The sequence below is a fragment of the Rhincodon typus genome, chromosome 43 (genome assembly GCF_021869965.1).
Source record: "Rhincodon typus isolate 14 chromosome 43, sRhiTyp1.1, whole genome shotgun sequence".
Taxonomy (NCBI): domain Eukaryota; kingdom Metazoa; phylum Chordata; class Chondrichthyes; order Orectolobiformes; family Rhincodontidae; genus Rhincodon; species Rhincodon typus.
In genome coordinates this window covers 2,735,367-2,756,771 of record NC_063374.1, presented here as the reverse complement: position 1 = coordinate 2,756,771, position 21,405 = coordinate 2,735,367, and the positions used below count along the sequence as shown (strand labels likewise).

Genomic DNA, 21,405 nt, shown 5'->3' with positions numbered 1-21,405 from the left:
AACAAGGGGCAGGACTTGTGTAAACCACGTGATCGTTCCCGCGCGCAGTATTGCTAATGATCAAGACTTGGGCGTCTGCGGAAGGTGCAGGACAAGGTAAAGAAATGAACAGCAGAAAGGGGGCGGCGGGGGGGAAGAATGGTGTTAGTATGGTTTGAGAGGCTTTACAAACGATTGGTGCACGTCGAAAAACAGAAATTTGAAACTCCCAGTCCTGTGTTTGCAGCAAATGGGAGAACGCCTCAGATGGCGATAGGTCCGAGTGACCGCCACCATGTTTATAAGGGGTAATGATCCGCAGGACACATGCACGGCCGCCACCTTTGTAGGGGGCAAGCTGTAGCAGGACGCATGTTCAGCCTTCCCTGGCAGACAGTGATAGGGAGAATTTACACAGAACAAATTCAAATTAAGAGAAATGTTTGTTTTTTCTGAATGTCCTTCCCCTGATCACCTTTTTGTCAATATCTAACTTCCTCAGTCTCTAATAATGGGTATATTTTACGTCTGTTTAGTATTTTACTGTTACTTTCACAGACCTTGTGTTGCTCTCTTACCGGATTCATTTTTCCACAATATCTTTTACAGTCAGAAATTATTTTTCCAGCAAGAGTCCATTTCCCTTCTATTTCTGACCATCAAATTCTGCACCATTTTCATTTCCTGTAATTCACATTGCACTCCCTGAAACATAAACTGTGTTTCTCCTTCCATAGATACCAGTGATCATTGCCAAAACCCCTGATGCCTGTGGATAAGGTGATGTATGACTTTCTTGTACTGCTGTAGTTTGTGTTGGTGATGGTACTTCCATAATGCGGTTAGGTAAGAAGTTACAGATCAGTAACCCAGCGATAGCGAACAGTTGATGATACATATATTTTTGTCATGTCTATAATTTCACAAAATTATCATCAAGGAACTTTTGACATTAGGTCAGGGGACCAAAAGCATTGCCAAATAAGCAGGTTTTCAGGAATGTCTTAAAGGAGGAAAGCAGACCTGAGAGGTTTAGAGTGGGAATTCCAGACCATATTGCCTTGGCAACTGTAGAAACAGCAACTAATGGTGAAGCAATGAATAAATGCATTGCTGGAGTCTGAAATAAAATCTGCTATTGACATCTCAAAGGTCGTGTGGTGCAGGGAGATAGGGATGATCACAGATAGGAATTAAATCAAGCGTGCAAATTTTAAAATGTTGTTTATAAATAAGAGTCTATTGATGGGTGAACAAGTTTTAGTACAAGTGAACATGTGGGCAGCAAAATTTTAGATAGCTTTGAGATTACCTGGAGGCTGGCTGGGAGTCTGTTTGGATAGTGAAGTCTAGAGGTAACACAGGAATGGATGAAAGTTTCAGCAAATGAGCCGAGACTAGGGTGGAGTTGGGTGATGTCACTGAAGTAGAAACAGGTGTCCTTGGTGTGAGACTGGGATGTCACTCTCACCTAATTTCTGGAATTCAGCTGTTCATCAAGTTGTGAATCAAGTATGCAACAAGGTCAGGAGTTGAGTGGTCTTTGCCGAACTCAAACGGGGCATTGCCACGCAGGTGCTGCTTGATTGCACTGTTGATGACACCTTTCAACGCTCTACTGATAATCAAAAGTAGACTGATGGAGGGGAAATTGGCCAGGTTGTATTTGCTGTCTGTTTTTGTGCTGAACATACCTGGGCAATGTTCCACATTTTCAGTAGATGCCACAGCTGTAGTGTTACTGAAGCAGCTTGGCTTGGTAGGCGGTAAGTTCTGGCGCACAAATCCTCATTACTGTTGTCAGAGTGTTGGCAGGGTCCATAGCCTTTGCACTGTTTGTCCATTTCTTGATGTTACGTGAAATGAATCAAATTGGCTGAAAACTTTCAACTGTGAAGCTGGTGACCACTGGAAAAGGCCAAGATGGATCATCCACTGGGCACTTCTGGCTTAAAATTGCTGCAAGTGCTGTAATCTTATCTTTTGCATGGATGTGTTGGGCTCCTCCATCAGTAAGGGTGATAATTTTTCTGGTGCCTCTTCCAGGGAGTAGTTTAACTAGGGACAGGCAATAAATGCTGGCCAGCTAGCGATGCCCACATCCCACAAATGATTAAATTTTTTTAAATTGTCTGTTACTTTTCACGACTGGATGTGGCAGAACTACAGGGATTATGTCTAATCCATTGATTGTGAGATCGCTTAGCTTTGTCTCTTGCTGTTTATGCTGATGGCATGTTGCTAGACCTTTTTAGTAGCTTCACCAGTTTGGCACCTTATTTTTAGGTATGCCTGGTGCTGCTTCTGGCATGCCATCCTGCACTCTGCATTGAACCACGATTGATCCCCTGGCTTGATGGTAATGCTTGAGTGCGGGATATGCCAGGCCATGAGATTTCAGATCATGCTGGAGTACAGTTCTGCTGTTGATGGCTCATCAATGTCCAGTTTTGTATTCTACATCTGTTTGAAGTCTGTCCCATTTAGCACAGTTATAGTGTCATTCAACACAAGGGATATCTTTTCCTCTTGTTACCCTCACTACAACCTGTAGACCCAGTCATCATCTATATCCTTGAGGACCTGACCAGCTTGATCAGTAGTGCTGAGTTACTCTTGATGGTGGACATTGAAATCCTATACCCAGAGTAAGTTTGGCACCATTTACACCCTCCGTGTTTCCTCCAAATGTTGTTCAACATGGAGAAGTAGTGATTCAAAAGTCAAGGGAGGACGGTACATGATAATCAGCAGGAGCCATGAGACCTCCTGGCATCCAGAGTCAACGTTGAGTACTCCCAGGGCAAATCTTTCCTGTCTGTACAACACTGCGCAGCCACCTCTGCCCAGTCTGTCCTGCTGGCGGGACAGGAAATATCCAAGGATGGTGGTGGTGGTGGTGGTGTCTGGGTCATTGACTGTATGATTCTGTAAGTATGACTACATCAGGCAGTTGCTTGACTGATCTGTAAGACACTTATTCAAGTTTTGGCACTAGCCCCCAGATGTTAGTCAGGAAGATTTTGCAGGGTCGATAGGGCTGATTCTGTGTTTGTATTTTCTAGTACCTTGGTAGATGCTAGGTGGCCCATCCAGTTTCATGCCTTTGTTGAGACTTCAGTGATTAATACAACTGAGAGGCTGCTGGGCCATTGTCAGGTTGGCAGATTCCTTTCCCTGAAGGACATTAGATTTTTTTTTCCTGACATTGGCACTGGTTCCATGGAAATCAGATTCTTAATTTCAAGTTTTTTTTATTGGGTTCAAATTCCATCATCTGCCGAGGTGGGATTCGAACCTGGTCTTCAGGTGTACATTTTGGTATTCTGGATAAAAGTTAAATAAATTAGCTTTGTTCACTCATTTTTAAATATCAATAACACAAGTTTTGTTTCTTTGCAAAACATTGTCCATCATCTTGTTTCCTCCATCCTCCCCTTCAATAACGCGTATGAGGAGCACATTGAGTTTCTTTGTCACTAAGAGTGAGCCAATCCTATCAGCTGCCTCTGCTGCTTCCCTCCCTTCCAGCCCACCAAGCCAATCTGCCTTGCATGTTGCTCCTCATTTTAGTCCTAAACTTACATCTTTCTCCAGTCTCTTGTCATGCGTTATCAGAGCTCATCTTGACCCTTTACCCTATTCTCGCTAAATTGCAGACATTCCAACTCTCTCTCTTTTCTCCTCCTCCTCCTCGTCACCTCCCAAACCAATTCACTGAAATTGTTACTTGCTCTGTCTATCTGTCTGTGTTTCCTGCACAATTACCACCAAAGCCCTTTCTGGTGCAGCTTTTTACAGTTTTCACCATTTAAATAGTACTCTGTTCTTTTATTGTCTCTTCCAAAATGAACAACTTCACATTTTCCCACATTGTACCCCATTTGCCAACTTGTTGCCCACTTATCCTTTCAATATCTCTCTGTAAACTGTTAGTAAACCTCTCAGAACTTGACTGTTGTGACTTTTCTAAGAGACCCTCCCTCATTCTTTGAAACTCTTTTTTGGGAGCACTGGGCAGCAGTACATATGCTCAATCACCATCTTTTTAGGGAGTATTTTTGGAAAGTCTGGGAGAAGCTTGCAGCCCATTGTTCAGAGTGGAGACAACTTGTCCATCAAGCTGCATTCACCTTTCACCCCAAATGTCTAATCGATAAGCAGCAGCACTGAAGAAAGTAAAGGAAGCAAATCCTGCTCTTTGCATCTCACTAACTCTTGGAAAATTCTGTCCCATGTGTCAAAGATCACTGGTCTGTTCAGTCACTGAAGTCCCAAGGTGGAAACTCATGGAAACCCACGTAGATTTCCCCCTGAATTGACTGCTGACCCTGACACAGAATACTGTGCAGCAGTGACAATGCATGGTCATCCTGTGCAGCAGTGACAATGCATGGTCATCCTGTGCCAGGAGGAGGGGATGTTGTGAATTTCTACCCTGGACTGACAATGATGGATTTCGTGAACTTGTGTTACAGGCTACTACAAATAAACTTCCAGATGGGAATCTCAATAATTGTAACAGGTCTACGGGCTAAGTGTTGGAAAATGGGATTAAAACAGTTAGGTAGTTTTCTTTGCAGGCACAGACCTGATTGCCACAGAGTCTTTTTCTGTACTGTTGATGTCAGAGACACTACATATAGGAATATAACAAGCTACATTTGAAACCAGGTCAGAAAAAGAGATATTAAAATAGATGACTCGTGATTGGTCAACTTTTACTCAGGAGGAACGTGAGGTTGAGAGGCAGAGCAATTTAGGAGGAAATTCTGGACCTCGGGGCCCAGGAATCTGAAAGTGCTAGCATCAAGTGGAGAAATAAAAATGGGGTATCCTCATAAGGGTGGAATTAGAGAAAAGCACAAATCACAGAGATTTGAGAGGCTGGACGAGATTAGAGATAAGGAGGTTTATAAGGCTGGAGGAAAGTATTGAGATAGGGAAGATTGTGAGATTGGAGGATGTTACAGAGACAGATGTTTGTGATACCAGAGATAGTGAGGGTTCTGAGACTGAAGGAGATTACAGAGTTAGGGAGGTTTGTGAGGCTGCAGGGGAATTATAGAGATAGGAGAGTTGGGAGGCTGGATGAGATGACAGTGACAGGGAGGATTTTTTAAATCTTTCTCCTCTCACCTTAAAATATATGCACCCAAGGTTTGAAATCCCCCACCCTAGGGAAAGGATGCCTGCCATGTGCCTTATCTATATACCTCAAATTTAATAAACCTCCTATCCTCCAGTGGAAAAAGTCCCACCCTATCCAGCCTCTCCCTATAATTCAAAACCTCCATTCCCAGCAAGATCCTGGTAAATTTCTTCTGAACCCTCTCCAGCTTATTAATATCCTTCCGATAACAGGGCGACCAGAACTGGACAGAGTACTCCAGAAGAGGCCTCACCAATGTCCCATACAACCTTAACATAATGTCCAAACTCCTATACTCAAAGGTCTGAGCAAGGAATGCAAGCATGCTAAACATCATCATACCTACCCTTACCTATATGTGATGCGAACTTCAAAGACCTGAACCCCTAGGTGTCTCTGTTCTACAGTGCTCCCCAAGGCCCCACTTTTAATTGTATAAATCCTGCCCTTGTCTTACCAAAATATAACATCTGGCATTTATCCAACTTAAACTCCATTTGCCAGTCTTCAGCCCATTGACCCAATTGATCAAGATCTCTTTGCAGTCTTAGATAAGCTTTTTTACTCTCCATGTTAACACCAATTTTTATGTCACCTGCAAACTTGCTAACCATACCTTGTATGTGCTCACCTCAATCATTTATATAAATGATAAACCAATCCTTGTGGAACACCGCTGTCACAGGCCTTCAGTCTGAAAAAGAACCCTCCACCATCACACACTGTCTCCTACTGCTAAGCTAATTTTTTATCCAATTGGCAAGCTCACCCTGAATCCCATGTGATCTAACATTACGTATTAGTCTACCACGCGGAACCTTGTCAAAGGTGTTACTAAAGTCTAAATAAACACTGTCTATCGTTCGGCTCTCATCAATCTTTTTGGCTATTACTTTAAAAAAACTCAATCAAGTTTGTGAAGCATCCTCTCACAAAGCCATGCTGACTATCCCTAATCATGCCACGCCTCTCCAAATACATATAAATCCTATCTTTAATAATCACCTCCTACAACTTACCCTCCACCGAAGTCAGACTCACAGGTCTGTAGTTCCCAGACTTCTTCCTGCGTCCATTCTTAAACAAAGGCACAACATTAGCCACTCTCCAGTCATCTCGCCTGTAGTTATTGATTATACAACTAGTTCTGGAAGGGGCTTCGCAATATCCTCCCTCACTTCCCACAACATCCTGGGATACACTAGATCATTTATCCACTCTTACGTTTTTTAAGACTTTCAGCACATCTTCTGTAATCATAGAGCCCCTACAGTGTGGATACATTTGGCCCAAAAAGTCCACACCGACCCTCCGAAGAGCATCACGCACAGACCCTTCCCCCACCCAATATTTTCCTTGGCTAACACATTTAACCTACATCCTTATGGGGCAATTTAGCATAACCAATCCACCTAACTTGCACATCTTTGGACTGTGGGAGGAAACCCACGCAGACAGATGGAGAATGTGCAAACTCCACACAGACAGTCACCCAAGGGTGGAATCAAACCTAGGTCCCTGGCACTGTGAGGCAGCACTGCTAACCACTGAGCCCCAATGTGTGAACTGTTTTCAAAACATCATTATTTATTTTCCTGAGTTCTCTGGCCTCAGTTTCTTTCTTCACAAAAGATGTAAAATATTTATTTACTATCTCTCCCATCTCCTGAGGATCAACACAAAGATGACCTCTTTGATCTTTAGTGGGCCTTACTCTCTCTAGTTGCTGTTTTGCTCTTAATGTACTTGTAGAATCTCTTTTGTTTATCCTTAACCTTATTTGCCAAGGCTGTTGCAAAGCCTCTATGTGCCCTCCTATTCTCTCTATCGAGAATGCCTTTACACTCTTTATACCGTTCAAGAGATTTATTGAACCCAGTTGTCCACATCTAATACATGATTATTTTTCATTTTTGACAAGAACCTCAATATCTTTATTGATCCATTGTTCTCTAATCCTACCAGCCTGACCTTTCACTCTAACAGGAACATAATGACTCTGAACTCTCGTTATCACACTTTTGAAAGCCTCCCATTTATCAGACATCACTTTATCTGTAAACTGTCTACTCCAATCAACTTTTCAAAGTTCTTGTGTCATACCATTTAAATTTGCCTAACTGGAATTAAAAACTTGAATTTTTATGGAAGGCTGATCATCTTCTATAACTAATCTAAAATGGATAGAATTATGATCACTAGACCCAAAGTGTTCCCCCACTCTCACTTCAGTCACTTGCCTTGTCTTATTACCCACAAGAAGGTCAGGTTTTGCTCCTTCTCTGGTAGGAATATTTACATATTGATAAAGAAAATTTAACTCATTTAACAAATTCTTCACCATTCCAACCCTTTAACACAATGGTAGTCCCAGTCAATGTTTGGAAAATTAAATCACCTCGTGTTACAACTTTGTTATTCTGACATATATCTGAGATCTCTCTTCATATTTGTTCCTCAGTTTCCCTTTGACTATTGCAGTATCTGCAGTACAACCCCATCAAGGTGATCATTCCTTTCTTATTTGAAAAACTCTGTAAACACAACTTTGTTTTAAAAAGTCTGTCCTTCATAATTTAAAAAAAATATATTTTTAATGCTTTTGGAGGGTGTGAGCATCACTGGCCACACCAGCATTCAGTGCCCATAGCACAGTTGAGAGTCAACCACATCGCTGTGGGCCTGGAGTCACATGTAGGCCAGACCAGGTGAGGATGGCAGTTTCACCACCTAAAGGGGATTAGTGAACTCTATGGGTTTTCCTGACAATTGATAATGGTTTCATGGTCATCATTAGACTTTCAATTCCAAATTTTATTGGATTTAAATTCCACCTTCTGCCATGGCTGAATTCGAACCCAAGTCCGCAGAACGTTATCCAGGTCTCCAGATCACTAGTCTAGCGAGAGTACCATTTGGCTGTCAACTCCTTTTAGCAATATTTTTAAAAAATCTCTACTTCTACGTGTACAATGTGAGGAAATAAACTGAGCTGTCCGTGTGTGGGCCTCTCCAAAAGGTCCCTTAACAGAACCCTGTTTAAAAACAAAATCACGCACTTTTTTGGGGTTTTTTTGCGTTTTTGATACAAAACAAGCAAAAATGAATCAATAAAAATCTTATGACCACGGAAATGGAATTTCCGAGGCTGGAGGGGGATTACAGAGGTAGGGAGGGCTATGAGGGCTGGAGGGGGAATCACAGGTAGGGAGGGTTTTGAGGGCCGGAGGGGGTCACGGAGGTAGGGAGTTGTGAGGACTAGAGGGGTAATTACTGAGATAGGGAGGGTTGTGAGGCCGGAGGGGGATTACAGAGATGGGGAGGGTTGTGAGGGCTGGTGGGGGTTACCAACAGCACTGTGGTATACTTACAGCACATGGACTGCAGCATTTCAAGAAGGCAGTTCACATCTGGGCGGCAAAGATCATACCCCTTGGGGAAAAAAAAACACTAAGCAGTGAACTCTCCCAGCTGACTGGCTGTGAAGTTGCAAACATCTCTGGAAATGGAGTTGGGCCAAAAGAAAAACCAACAGTGACATTTCACAGCTGACCTTGGAGAGACCTCATTATCAGAACTACCCACAGTCAGGGTTCAGCTCAGTGGTTTTAAGTCTTTTAAAACATATATGTTAGTCTTTTTCTTTGTAAATCTACAACAGCGAGTAGGGTGAGGGCTTTTTTAATACGTCTTATTGAGATCGGTCTCTTGATTAATTTTTTTTAAACTATAAAATATAGGGATTAAGTTATTTTAGAGTAGTGTTTTTAGAGCAGTACGAGTGTGTCTTTTTCTGGGTCTGTAGATTGTTAAGGTGCAGAGTTGGCCTTTCGTAGAGTGGTGTGCTCTTCCTGTCGGATGTGGGCAATTAGGGAGACTTTCAATGATCCTGATGATTATGTCTGCAGGAAGTGTGCTTGCAAATCCTGTCAGATCGCATGGATCGGTTGGAGTGGCAGTTAGGGGTAGTAGGTCATTTACAGGACTGAGGGTGTGATAGATGGCAGTTTCAGGACAGTAGGGTCCTGCAGATACAGTCAGGTAGATGGATTACCTCCAAGAAAGGTAGGAGAGGTAGGCAAAAATTGCAGGAGTCTCCTGTGGCAGTACCCATCTCAAACAAGTATGCTGTATTGGAAAATGTAGGGGATGATGGACTGTCAGGGAATATAGCACTGACAGCCAGGTTACTGGTACCATGACTGGCTCTACTATAACGAGGGGTGTATCAGGTTGCAAGTGATCGATTGTAATAGTGATGGGGGACTCTGTAGTCAGAGGCACAGACTGACGTATCTGCGGCTAGCTTCTAATGGATTTTAGAGAAATGTGACTCAGGGATGGACAAGACTGGCAGCTTAATGTTTCAGAATAAAAATGCTATAGGAAAGATGGAAAGGCTGGCAGGAGAGGAGAGAGAGTTTTTGGTTAGGGATAGCATTACAGCTGTACCTAGGGAGGATATTCCTTGGAGTAAGTCGACTGAAGTTATTTCGGTGGAACTGAGAAACAAGAAAGGGAATGATCACCTTATAGGGATTGTACTCTGGACCCCCCCCCAATAGTCAGTGGGAAATTGAGAAGCAAATTTATAGGGAAATCTCAGTTATCTGTAAGAATTATAGGATTGTAATAATAAGGGATTTTAACTTTCCACACATAGTCTGGGACTGTCATAGTGTTAAGGGCTTGGATGGAAAGGAATTTGTTCAGTGTGGACAAAAAAAATTTCTTATTCAGTATGTAGGATGTTCCTACTAAAGCAAAACTTGACCGTCTCTTGGGAAATAAGGCAGGGCATGTAACTGAGATGTCAGTGGGACAGCACATTGGGAACAGAGATCATAATTCTATTAGTTTAAAATAGAACAGAGAACAGTACAGCACAGTACAGGTGCTTCAGCCCACGATGTTGTACCGACCTATTATGCTACTAAGGTCAATCTACCCTGCATACCCTACGTTTTACTATCTTCCATGTGCCTATCCAAGAGTCGCTTAAAAGTCTCTAAAGTATCTGACTCCACTACCACTGCCGGCAGTGCATTCCACACACCCACCACTCTCTATGTGAAGAACCTACCTCTGACATCCCCCCCCATACCTTCCTCCAATCACCTTAAAATTATGCCCCCTAAAATTTTTCCGCGCCTGGGAAAAAGTTTCTGACTATCCACTCTATCACTGAAATAGTGATGGAAAAGGATAGACCTGATGTAACAGTTAAAGTTCTAAATTGGAGGACAACAAATTTTGATGGTATAAGGCAAGAACTTCCAAAATTTGATTGGGGGAGACTATTCGCATGTAAAGGAATGGCTGGAAAGTGGGAACATAAGAACATATGAAATAGGAGCAGGAGTACGCCATCCAGCCCCTCGAGCCTGCTCTGTGAGTCAATAAGGTCATGCCTGATCTTTTCATGGACTCAGATCCACTTTCCCACCTGCTCACCATAACCCTTAATTTATCCACTGTTCAAAAATCTACCTTTGCCTTAAAAACATTCAAGAGGGTAGCCTCAACTGCTTCACTGGGCAGGGAATTCCACAGATTCGCAACCTTTTGGGTGAAGGCATTCCTCCTCAACTCAGTTCTAAATCTGTTCCCTCTCATTTTGAGGCTATGCCCCCTAGTTCTAGCTTCACGCAGCAGTGGAAACAACCTTCCTGCTTCTATCTTATCTATTCCCTTCATAATTTTGTATTTTTCTATAAGATCCCCTATCCTCCTTCTAAATTATCATGAGTATAGGTTCAGTCTACTTGATCTCTTCTCATAAGCCAACCCTCTCAACATCGTGAACCTCCTTTGCACCCCCTCCAGTGCCAGTCCATTCTTTCTCAAGTAAGGAGATCAAAACTGTACACAGTACTCCAGGTGTGGACTCATCAGCACCCTATACAGCTGCAGCATAACCTTCCTGTTTTCAAATTTCATACCTTCAGGACTGAATGAAAATATCCCATTTGTCTTCAAAATTACCTGCTGCACCTGCAAACTAACCTTTTGTGATTCATATACAAGGACACCCAGGTCACTCCACAGCAGCATGTTGTAATTTTTCACCATTTAAATAATAGTCCATTTTGCTGTTATTCCTACCAAAATGGGTGACCTCACATTTACTAAACATTGTACTCTATCTGCCAGACCCTTGCCCACTCATTTAATCTATCCATATCCGTCTGCAGGTTAGCAAGGTTAGATAATATGAAATACAGACAGAGTTAGCCATTTGGAAACAAAAAGTGGCTTGAAGGTAGGAGACAGAGGGTGGTGGTGGAGGGTTGCTTTACATACTGCAGTCTCATGATCAGAGGTGTGCTGCAAGAATCGGTGTTGGGTCCACTGGTTTTTGTCATTTATATAAATGATTTGGATTGAATATAGGTGGCAAGTTTGCAGATGACACCAAAATTGGTGGTGTAGTGGACAGTGAAAGTTATCTCGGAGTAAAATGGGACCTTGATCAATGGGCTAATGAGCTGAGGACTGGCAGATAGAGTTTAATCTAGATAAATGTGAGATGCTACATTTTGATAGGGCAAATCAGGACAGGACTTATACATTTAATGCTAAGGTCCTGGGGAGTGTTGCCGAATAAAGAGACCTTGAAGTGCAGGTTCATAGTGCCTTGACGGTGGAGTCAGAGTTAGACAAGGTGGTGAAGAAGGCTTTTGGTAGAAGAAGAAGCCTTTATTGGTCAGTGCATTGAGTATAGGAGTTTAGAGGTCATGTTGCAGCTGTACAGGACATTGTTTAGGCCATTTTTGGAATACTGTATTCAGTTTTGGTCTCCCTGCTATAGGAATGATGTTGTGAAGCTTGAAAGGATTCAGAAAAGATTTAAAAGGATGTTGCCAGATTTGAAGGGTTTGAGCTATGGGGAGAAGCTGACTACGCTTGGGCTATTTTCCCTGGAGCGTCAGAGACCGAGGGGTGAGCTTACAGAAATTTATAAAATCATGAGGGGCATGGATAGGATGAATAGCATATCCAATTGCAGCATCTCCAGAGGTAGAGAGTGCAGCCCCAACAGATCGAATAGCCTCTAAGATACTGCACCTTTGAATGTGAATGATGAACCTCATCCCAGGCCCCACACCTCACATCACAACGGGACGCGGCTGATTGATGGCAGCTCCAGACCAATAGGAGAAGAGTGAGCGTGGTTAGTAGACCACACGGAACCGCTGGTCCTCCAACCAATAAGCGAATGAGGGGTGGCCCCACGTGACCATTAACACGCAGGCGTAGTGTTGATGTGACCGGTGCCTCTGTGAGTGCGAAAGTAGTAGCCGGGGAAGGGGCTGAGGTGGGTGAGAGACCAGGAGAAAGATGGAGTCATTGTGGGCTGGGAGATTGTATAAACACCTGGTGTGGGCCGCTAGATCCGAATTAGAAGTTCCCGGGTTTGAACCAAAAGGGAAAACGGCTGCATCCTAAGGCTGTGACAAATCGCGTGTACCGCCGCCATCTTTATTAGGGACAGGGTGCAGCAGTGCGCATGTGCTCTTTTGCCTGTGGGAGCGAGGCGATTTAAGGAGTGGGATTTACACAAAGCAAACTGAATCCAAGATAATGTTTGTCTTTTCTAGATTTCTATCCTGCGCTGACAGTAATTGTTCTTTTTGTAAATTTGTTTAACAGGATATTAATTGAGAATACTTTGCAGACCGGGATCTCAAATCTGCCTAAGAGTCAGCAGGATCATTGGCATTTAACTGTGGAAGGATAAAGGTTTGTCTGTGGGAAAATATCTTCGATATGTTTGTAAATTAAGAAACAGCAAGGTGTTCAATTTTGTGGTTAGCCTACACTTAGGGCAAATCAGTGTTCACTTCTGGGCTCTGCAGCTGAGGAAGAAGATAAAAACCGAAAGAATTGCGGGTGCTGTAAGTCAGGAATAAAAACAGAAGTTGCTGGAAAAGCTCAGTCGGGCTGGCAGCATCTGAAGAAAAAATCAGAGCTAATGTGACCGGACCCGAAATGTTAACTCTGATGTTTTTCTTCACACATGCCGCCAAACCTGCTGAGCTTTTCCAGCAGTTTCTGCTGAGGAAGATGAAGATGGCCTGAGAGGGGGGTGCAGATTTATCCAAATAACACCTTGTCTCTTTGAAAGAACTGTCATATTTAGTCCCAGTCACCTACTTAGTGACTTTTAACTTGTAAATCCTTCATTCTCAAATATCTATAAAATTCATTTTGAAGTTCCTTTCAGGTGAACATTCCAGATTGTGACAACTCTCTGTTGATCCTTGAAAGTGTTGAGTCCATGTTGAGTCTGGAGGTTATAAAGGGCTGAATTGAAACATGAGATGCTGTTCCCAGAGGTCCCACTGATCATCACTGGAACAATGCAGGAAGCTGAAGTCAGAGCAGGTGTGAGCAGACAATTAAAATGAAGAGGGTGTACTGTGATTGCTGCTTGGCTAAATGAGAGTGCTTTGGAGTTGGGTGAAAACAGCGAATTAGGTCAGACAGGGAGAAGGTGAAGCTGAAAGACTGAATGTGGTGCTCAGTCTCAATGCAGGCAGTCCAGAAAGTGACGTTTCTAATGGAAACAACTAATTGGTGAGTGATAGCTTCAGAGTGTTTTCTCAGCTTTTTAAAAGTATAATAGCTTCTGTAAAGTTAGGAGCTTTTGATTATAATAGAAATGTTTGAAACAAAGGAAGATCCCAGCTCAATTAAATTCTCTTAAGTAGAGTAACTAAATTAATCTAGACAGAAACCATGAGATGAGACCACTGACCTCTGGTATACTCCTCTTGCACAATGTGGGAGATAAGGGATGCTTCCAGTGTTCCTGACGGCTACAGGTTTCAGGAAATATATCCATCTGCAACTACTGGCTAACTGCCTTTCAGAGCTGGAGCTATGGGTGGAATCACTGGAGCATCCGCGATGCTGAGAATGTCGTGGGCAGCACGTTTAGTGGGTTGGTCACACCGCAGGTGAGAATTACACAGGGAGAAAGGGAATGGGTGACTGTTAGATAAAGTAAAAGGCTGAGGAGCGAAGTACAGGAGTCCCCAGTGGTCATTACCCTCTTCTACAGATATACCGCTTTAGATCCTGTTGGGGGATTGTCCTCTTGGAAAAGCAGCAACAGACACGTTATTGTATCGTGGGTAGCTCTGCTGTACAGCATGAAAGGCAAAGGAGCGACAGGGCTGTAGTGATAGAGAATTCAATAGTAAGGAGTACAGACAGGCACTTCTGTGGTCACAGACATGAATCCAGGATTAGGGATGTCATGAATCAGCTGCAGGATGTTCTGGAGCAGGAGTGCGAACAGCCAGTGGTCATGGACCACACAGGTACCAATGACATAGCTAAACAAAGGGATGAGGACCTGAAAGCTGAATATTGGAAGATAGCAGATAGATTAAAATGCAGGACATCAAATGTAGTAATACCATACCTACTCCCAATGCCATGTGCTAGCGAGAGCTAGGAATAAGAGGATAGATCAAATTAATGTGCGGCTGGAGAAATGGTGTATCAGAGAAGGGTTTAGATTCTTCAGTAATTGAGACCATTTCTGGGAAAGGTGGGACCTGTTCAAGCCTGACAGTTGCCCCTGGGCAGAGCTGGGACAAATCTCCTCATGGGGGCTTTTGCCAGTTTTGTTGGTGAGGTTCTAAACTAATATGGCAGGGAGATGGGAACCAAAGTGTAGGCTTAGATAGTCAGTTTCAGATCAGGAAACAGGAGATAAAACATTACTTAGTGATGTAGTCAGTGGCTCAGAAAGACAAAATAAATGAGAATTAAATGAGGATCAAGTCTCTCTTCATACATGAGTCCTGACATCCCAGAAATTAATTTTGTGAACCTTCTTTGCAGTCTCTCATTAGCCAGGGCATCCTTCCTTGGGAATGTTGAACAAAAGTGTACACAGTACTCCAGGTATGGGGTCAGAGACTCTGATATAAAATTGTTGAACACGATGTCCCTATTGTATCTGTGCTGGTCATCAAGCACCTATTTAGTCAGCTCCTCTTTTTGGCCAATCAGTGTGTAACTTATGTTAAACTGCTTTGTATGATCATCTAAACACTTCAAGATTACAATGGTTCCTGCATCTACCAACGTTTCCAATGCTGCCATATCTTCTCCAACATTTTCGGTTTTTGCTTCAGATTTCTAGCATTTTGCTTCTGCACCTGTTCTTAGTCCTGTGGAGGAATTGAAGGGTATGGTGGGAAGAAGCAGAAAGAGGATTGAGTTGTAGAATGTAGAATTCCCTGCCCCTGGCTCTCCCGTCTCTGCCTCATTATGTAGTTTTGTGCAAACTCTCCTTCATTCCCTTCCCTGAAGGACATTTATGAAGGAGTTCAGCTTTAATGGATAATCCAGCAATTTCACCAAGTGTTGGCTCCACGTTCATTTCTCTCAGTTTCACAATCTCTGTGTGTTCTTCTGGTTTCTCATTCACTGCATTTGTTTTCCGTTTGAAAGGTTGATTTGCAATTGCAGTATTGAAACAAAACCACATACAGATCTGACAGTCACTCTGTTTATTATAACATAATTATCTTAGGATTTTGGACGTTGGAAGAAAAAGCACCGTTCATACCGGGGTGAAACACGTATTGTGTGTGTGTGGAAGAGTCTGTGAAGGTTCATCTGAAATGTCCAAACGCCAGCGCAATGACACTAGGGAGAGACGATGGAAATGTGGGGATTGCGGGAAGGGATTTCTATTCCCATCCCAACTGGAAACTCACCAACACAGTCACAGTGGGGAGAAGCCATTCACTTGCTCTCATTGTGGGAAGGGATTCATTCGGTCATCCCACCTGCTGGAACACCAGCGAGTTCACACTGGGGAGAGACCATTCACCTGCTCCAATTGTGGAAAAGGCTTCATTCAGTCATCTGGCCTGCTTAAACACCAGCGAATTCACACTGGGGAGAAACCATTCACCTGCTACGATTGTGGGAAAGGATTCGCTCAGTCATCCAGCCTGCATGTACACCAGCGAGTTCACACAGGAGAGAAACCATTCACTTGCTCTGAATGTGGGAAAGGATTCACTCAGTCATCCAGCCTGTTGATACACCAGCGAGTTCACAGTGGGGAGAGACCATTCACCTGCTCTGATTGTGGGAAAGGATTCAGTCACTCATCCAACCTGCTTAAACACCAGCGAGTTCACACTGGGGAGAGACCATTGACCTGTTCTGTGTGTGAGAAAGGCTTTGCTGATTCAAACTCCCTGCTAATACACCAACGAGTACACACTGGGGAGAGACCGTTCACCTGCTCCGAGTGTGGGAAGGGATTCACTTGTTCATCTAACCTACTGAGACACCAGAGTGTTCACACTGGGGAGAGACCATTCACCTGTTCTCAGTGTGGGAAGGGATTTACTCAATCATCCAAACTGTTAACACACCAGCAAATTCATAAAGAACTTCAGTTGAAGGATTTTGCTCTGACTCGCACCAAGGAATAAATTGTGGTCTTTGGGCCATTGGTGCTGATGTTATTAATCACTGCTCAATTAAAGGTGCTGATATTGTCGATAAAATGTTAATAACAATTCTGTATCTGTAGGGTAGGTTTTTTATATAATCACATTGTTACTCTATATCAACACCTTCACACTGGATAAAAGTTGTCCACCTGAGTAGTGTTTGAAAAGGGATTTCCTGGCTCATCACCAGTGAATTTCTAAGTAACTATAGCAGTTTTTGATACTACTGTTATCTATATCCAAACCATGTTTCTGATGATCATTAGATAATCATAGAATCCATGCACTGTAGAAATGGGCCATTCTGCTCCTCAAGTCCACACACCTTCCAAAAAGCTTCCTACCCAGACCCACACCCAGTCCCAGTAACCTTGCATTTCACATGGCTAATCCATTTGACCTACACGTCCCTGGACACTATGGGAAATTTAGCACGGTCAATCCACCCTAACCTGCACACCTTTGGACTGTGGGAGGAAACCTGAACACACAGAGGAAACCCACACAGACATGGGGAGAATGTGCAAACTTCACACACAGTCACCCAAGGCTGGAATTGAACGCCAGTCTCTGGCACAGTGAGGCAGTAACTACTAACCGCTGAGCCACTATGATATTTGTACACACCACATGTCTGGCTACCAATTTGGGAGAAAAATGATATAAATCAGCTTTTTGTTAAAACTACTGTGCATCAAGTTTTTATCTTATCTCTAAAGCTGACTCATTTATTTTGACAGGCTCTGTGTGTCTCCTGACTCCTCCATCCTCACCGCCAAGCGTGAGGAACCCATGGAGTGTATTTGTTAGTCAAAATGAGCCAGTCAGTACACTTGACAGGAGCAGTTGGGAAAAGGTACATTCAGAGTGAGGGACAGCCCAGAATGGTGGAAATGTTGTGCACCATTGAAATTTTGTGCAAAGGGGAGGAAGTTCATATTCTTGTTCATGGTTTGTTCAAGGCAGATGGGGTTGCATCTGAACTGGAATGGGAGTAGCAACCTAATCAAGAGGTTTACGAGTGCTGCAGGGGAAGCATGTTAATTAACTTGGCAAGGGGCTGAGATCCAGAGAGAATGTTGAAAGTGTAGGATGAACAGTCAAAATGTGAAGAAACAAATGAAACTCAAAAGTATCAACATTATAGGCGACTTAAGGTACAGGGGAATTTGTCAAGAGTGAAAAGCATTTAGTTTAATGCTACGAGTCTGAAAAACAAATTAAAATATGGGAGGATGAATGGTTGGAAGCTCAATATTTCAAGATATATGGTCTTCAAATGAGTCAGTGTATGTGGTAAAAGAGGAGGAGATGCCGCAATTTTGTTCAGGGAATCTGTTAGAGTAATAAAGAGGGATGACATCTTAGAAAATTCCTTAAATAAACCCATATGAGTAGAACTAGAAGAGCAGGTAAGAAGGAAAATTTCACAAAGTTTAAAAGTAAAAGGGTTGTGATAGCAGAGGTTTTCAACTTCCACTGTGGTCATCGTAGTGTGAAAGGTTTAGAGAATTTTTAAAAATACATCAAGGGCAGTTTTTTTTTTTTAAACCAGTATGGAGAAGTCCCAACAAGGGTGGGGGAGGTCCAGACTTAACTTTAGGTAACAAAGCTGAGCAAATGGTTGAAGTGTCAGTGAGGAGTATGTTGCAGACAGTTATCATAACTCTTTTAGATTCATGTTTGTGTGGAAAAGGACAAGGATGGGCCTGAAATCAAAGTTCTAAACTAGTGGATTTTAATAAGATCAGATAGGATTTAGCCAGAGTGCGCTGGGAGAAGATACTTTCAGGTAAATGTGCAAGTGGGAACTTAAAAGAGGGAGAGCTAGAAGGGGGACTGAATGAACACAGGCAGCTAAAATAAAGGAAAATACTCAATTGTTTTACAGGTATGTTGATGGTTAAAGGATCAAGAGGGAAAGAGTAAGGCCCATTTAGGGTCCACAGCCATAATTTGTGTGTGGAGCCTGAGGTTGTAGTTAGGGTTCTAAATGAATACTTTGTGTCACTGTTCACTAGGGAGAGAGAATATCTGTAGAAATCAGGGAAAAGGTCTGTGATAGAATTAAATAAATCAGCATAAAGAAGGAGGAGGTTCTGAGTAGTCTTGCAGGAGAAAGTGCCAGATGAGGAGCAAGAAGAAGGGAGTTTAGCTTATGGGATAACAGCATAAAGTATCAAGGTTAGAGATGGGGATGGGAGAATAAATACATTCATCATTCACAGAAAACAGACCTCTGACAAAGGGTTCCTGGAATTGAATCTTTAACTTTTTTTCTCTTTGTATACATGCTGCTAAATGTGCTGGCTTCCTCCAGTACTTTCTGTTTTTATCCTTTGCCTGCTGTGTTGTTGCCCCCACTCTTTTTCTGCTGCTACTCTCCCTCTTTTCCAACTTGCTCTTTGTCACCCTAGGAGACAATGAGTAACTAAATCTGCTTTAATAAACCCAGTAATTCTGTTGCTGACTGAATGAACTGTTAATCTGTCTGCAGAGTTGCCAGTGAAAATATTATGCACTTCTGTTTGGTCTGTCAGTAAATTTTAGCCCTTCTTATTTCACTGAATTGTTTTTTGAAACAGGAGGGAACATAAACTCACGTGACCAGAAATGAGTCCATTGACCTAATTTTGAACAAGTTTCTCCTGACACTGAGATCAACAATTTTGGTTCCTTTCCTATTTTTAAACGTGAACACCCATGTGGGAACTCCAACACCACCGAAAGTGAATTGGACAGACACTGGGCTAAAAGCAGGGAAGGGGTCATCGCCTGTGGTAGTCAGAACTCAACCAGTCTCACTGCCCTGCCTTTTCCGCTCACACTACAGCGCATATTTCTCTTGTCTTAACTTGTTCTTGCTTTCAGGATGAAACAGCAATCACTTCACTGGATTCAATTCTGCTGACAGTAATCAGATGCAGTTTAATGTGGTTAATTGTGGGGCAATATATTTTGGTATGTTGAACATGAACAACAATATAAAATAAAAGGTGTGAAACCAGAGCAACCTAGATATAAATGGGCATCAGTCATTGTGACAAGACAGGTCCAGAGGGAATTTAATAAAGCATACAATATCCTTGGCTCTCTTAATAGGCACTTACACTGTAAGATCAGGGGCATACTGGTTCATACTCAGTTGGAAAATTGTGTACAGTTCTGACATCTCATTTTGGTGGATTTAAAGGCATGGGAGAGAAGTGATTTCTGACAGTTATGTTGCAAAGAATAAAAATTCATCTATGAAAAGAATTTCAAAAAGTTGGGAATGTTATCCATGGAGAAAAGAAAGCTAAGAGGAGATCTGACTAAACCAATCACGAGAATTTGGAAAAATAAAATCAGCAGGGCATTTTCTCACTCTTGAAAAAAAATCAAGCATACGAGGGCAGCTTTATAAAGTTAGTAAAACAAGCAAAAGTGATTTGGACAATACAAACATTTTCAGGCGGTGATTGGTTAGGATCTGAAATACTTTTCTGTATGTGATGTTGGAGGGAAGTTTGGAAATTAAAAATGTGCAGTTATGGGGAGAAGGAAAGAGAATAGCATTAAGTGAAATGCTCATTTGGAGATCTGACAGACGTTGAAGACTGAACGGTCTGTTTCAGCCCTGTAACAATTCTGAGATTCTCAACACAGAAGAAGGTATTATTATTGCAGCATTCTCTGGTCCAGATAGTGTGAGTATAGTTTGTTTCTGGATGTCATTATTTGCCTTTTCCCACCCAATTTGATCCCTATTATAGAAAAATATGTAGATTACATAAACAGTAACTTGCATTTGAAATGGTGACTATCCTACCCAGCAAGCCTGCACGGTGTGGAATGTACACTATGCAAAACAGAAGAGCAATCTCTGGCTCAGATACTAGCAGTATTCCTGGTATTATTATTTGACCCTAACCTCCAACCCCACACCTAATTACTCCATTTTCTACTTCATAACACAAAGTGATATGGAGGACACTGAGGCTTCATGAATATATTGTGTAAGGCTCAAAATCCCAAAAAGAACTTGCAGTCCCACTGACTGTACCAAACGGAACCATCCACCATCTTTTTTGGGGGCACTGGACAGCAGGATACACTGCCAACTTTGTAGGGAGGCAGTGATTGGGAGGAGTTTACTGCCTATTGTTCAGAATGGAGACATCATGTCCATCAAGCTGCATTAGCCTTTCACAGCCCATGTCTTATTAACGAGGCAGAACACAATAGAAGGAAGTAATTCCTGTTATTCAGATCCCACTATTCCATGAGAAGTCCTGCTCTCAAGGTAAACTTGCACGTTGAGTCAGTAGTCAGGAAGGCAAATGCAATGTTGTCATTTATTTTGAGAGGATTTAAATATAAAAGCAGGGATATAAGACTCTGGTCAGGCCACACTTGGAGTATTGCGTGCAGTTTCGGGCCCCATATCTCAGGAAGGATGTACTGGCCCTGGAGCGTGTTCAGAGGAGGTTCACGAGAATGGTCCCAGGAATGAGAAGCTTAACGTATGACGAACATTTGAGGACTCTGGGAATATACTCATTGGAGTTTAGAAGGATGAGGGGGGATCTAATTGAAACTTACAGAATACTGAATGGCCTGGACAGAGTGCATGTAGGTAAGATGCTTCCATTGGTAGGAGAGACTGGGACCGAGGGCACAGCCTTAGAGTAAAGGGAAGACCTTTTAGAATGGAGGTAAGGAGAAACTTCTTCAGCCAGACAGTGGTGAATCTATGGAATTCATTGCCACAGAAGGCTGTGGAAGCCAGGTCATTGA

General features: G+C 42.6%; 1 protein-coding gene and 1 long non-coding RNA gene across 7 annotated transcripts in view; one reads left to right on the top strand and one right to left on the bottom strand.

Moving 5' to 3' along the window:
• The window catches only part of LOC125487629, a 40,068-nt gene extending 27,785 nt beyond the window's left edge, over positions 1–12,283 (bottom strand). For 2 of the 3 annotated variants that reach the window (XR_007265999.1, XR_007265998.1), the window contains exons 1-2: positions 12,200–12,269; positions 1,292–3,305 (exon numbers count right to left, since the gene is read on the bottom strand). This is a non-coding gene — a long non-coding RNA (uncharacterized LOC125487629). Of the gene's footprint in view, positions 1–1,291; positions 3,306–8,502; positions 8,564–12,199 lie in introns of all 3 variants that reach the window. The other variant, XR_007265997.1, reaches the window with a different exon arrangement.
• On the top strand, positions 12–20,966 carry LOC109937418 (zinc finger protein 239-like). Of its 4 annotated transcripts, XM_048619514.1 has the most exons (4): positions 12–96; positions 717–759; positions 12,785–12,874; positions 15,687–20,966. In XM_048619514.1, exon 4 carries the CDS (start codon positions 15,778–15,780, stop codon positions 16,603–16,605), a length of 828 nt encoding a protein of 275 aa, XP_048475471.1. In that variant the 5' UTR covers positions 12–96; positions 717–759; positions 12,785–12,874; positions 15,687–15,777; the 3' UTR covers positions 16,606–20,966. The 4 variants fall into 4 exon arrangements, with proteins under 4 accessions (XP_048475471.1, XP_048475474.1, XP_048475473.1 ...); XM_048619517.1 differs by lacking the exons at positions 12–96; positions 717–759 and adding an exon at positions 12,393–12,413; XM_048619516.1 differs by lacking the exons at positions 12–96; positions 717–759 and adding an exon at positions 12,419–12,449.
• The last annotated feature ends 439 nt before the right edge of the window (positions 20,967–21,405 follow it).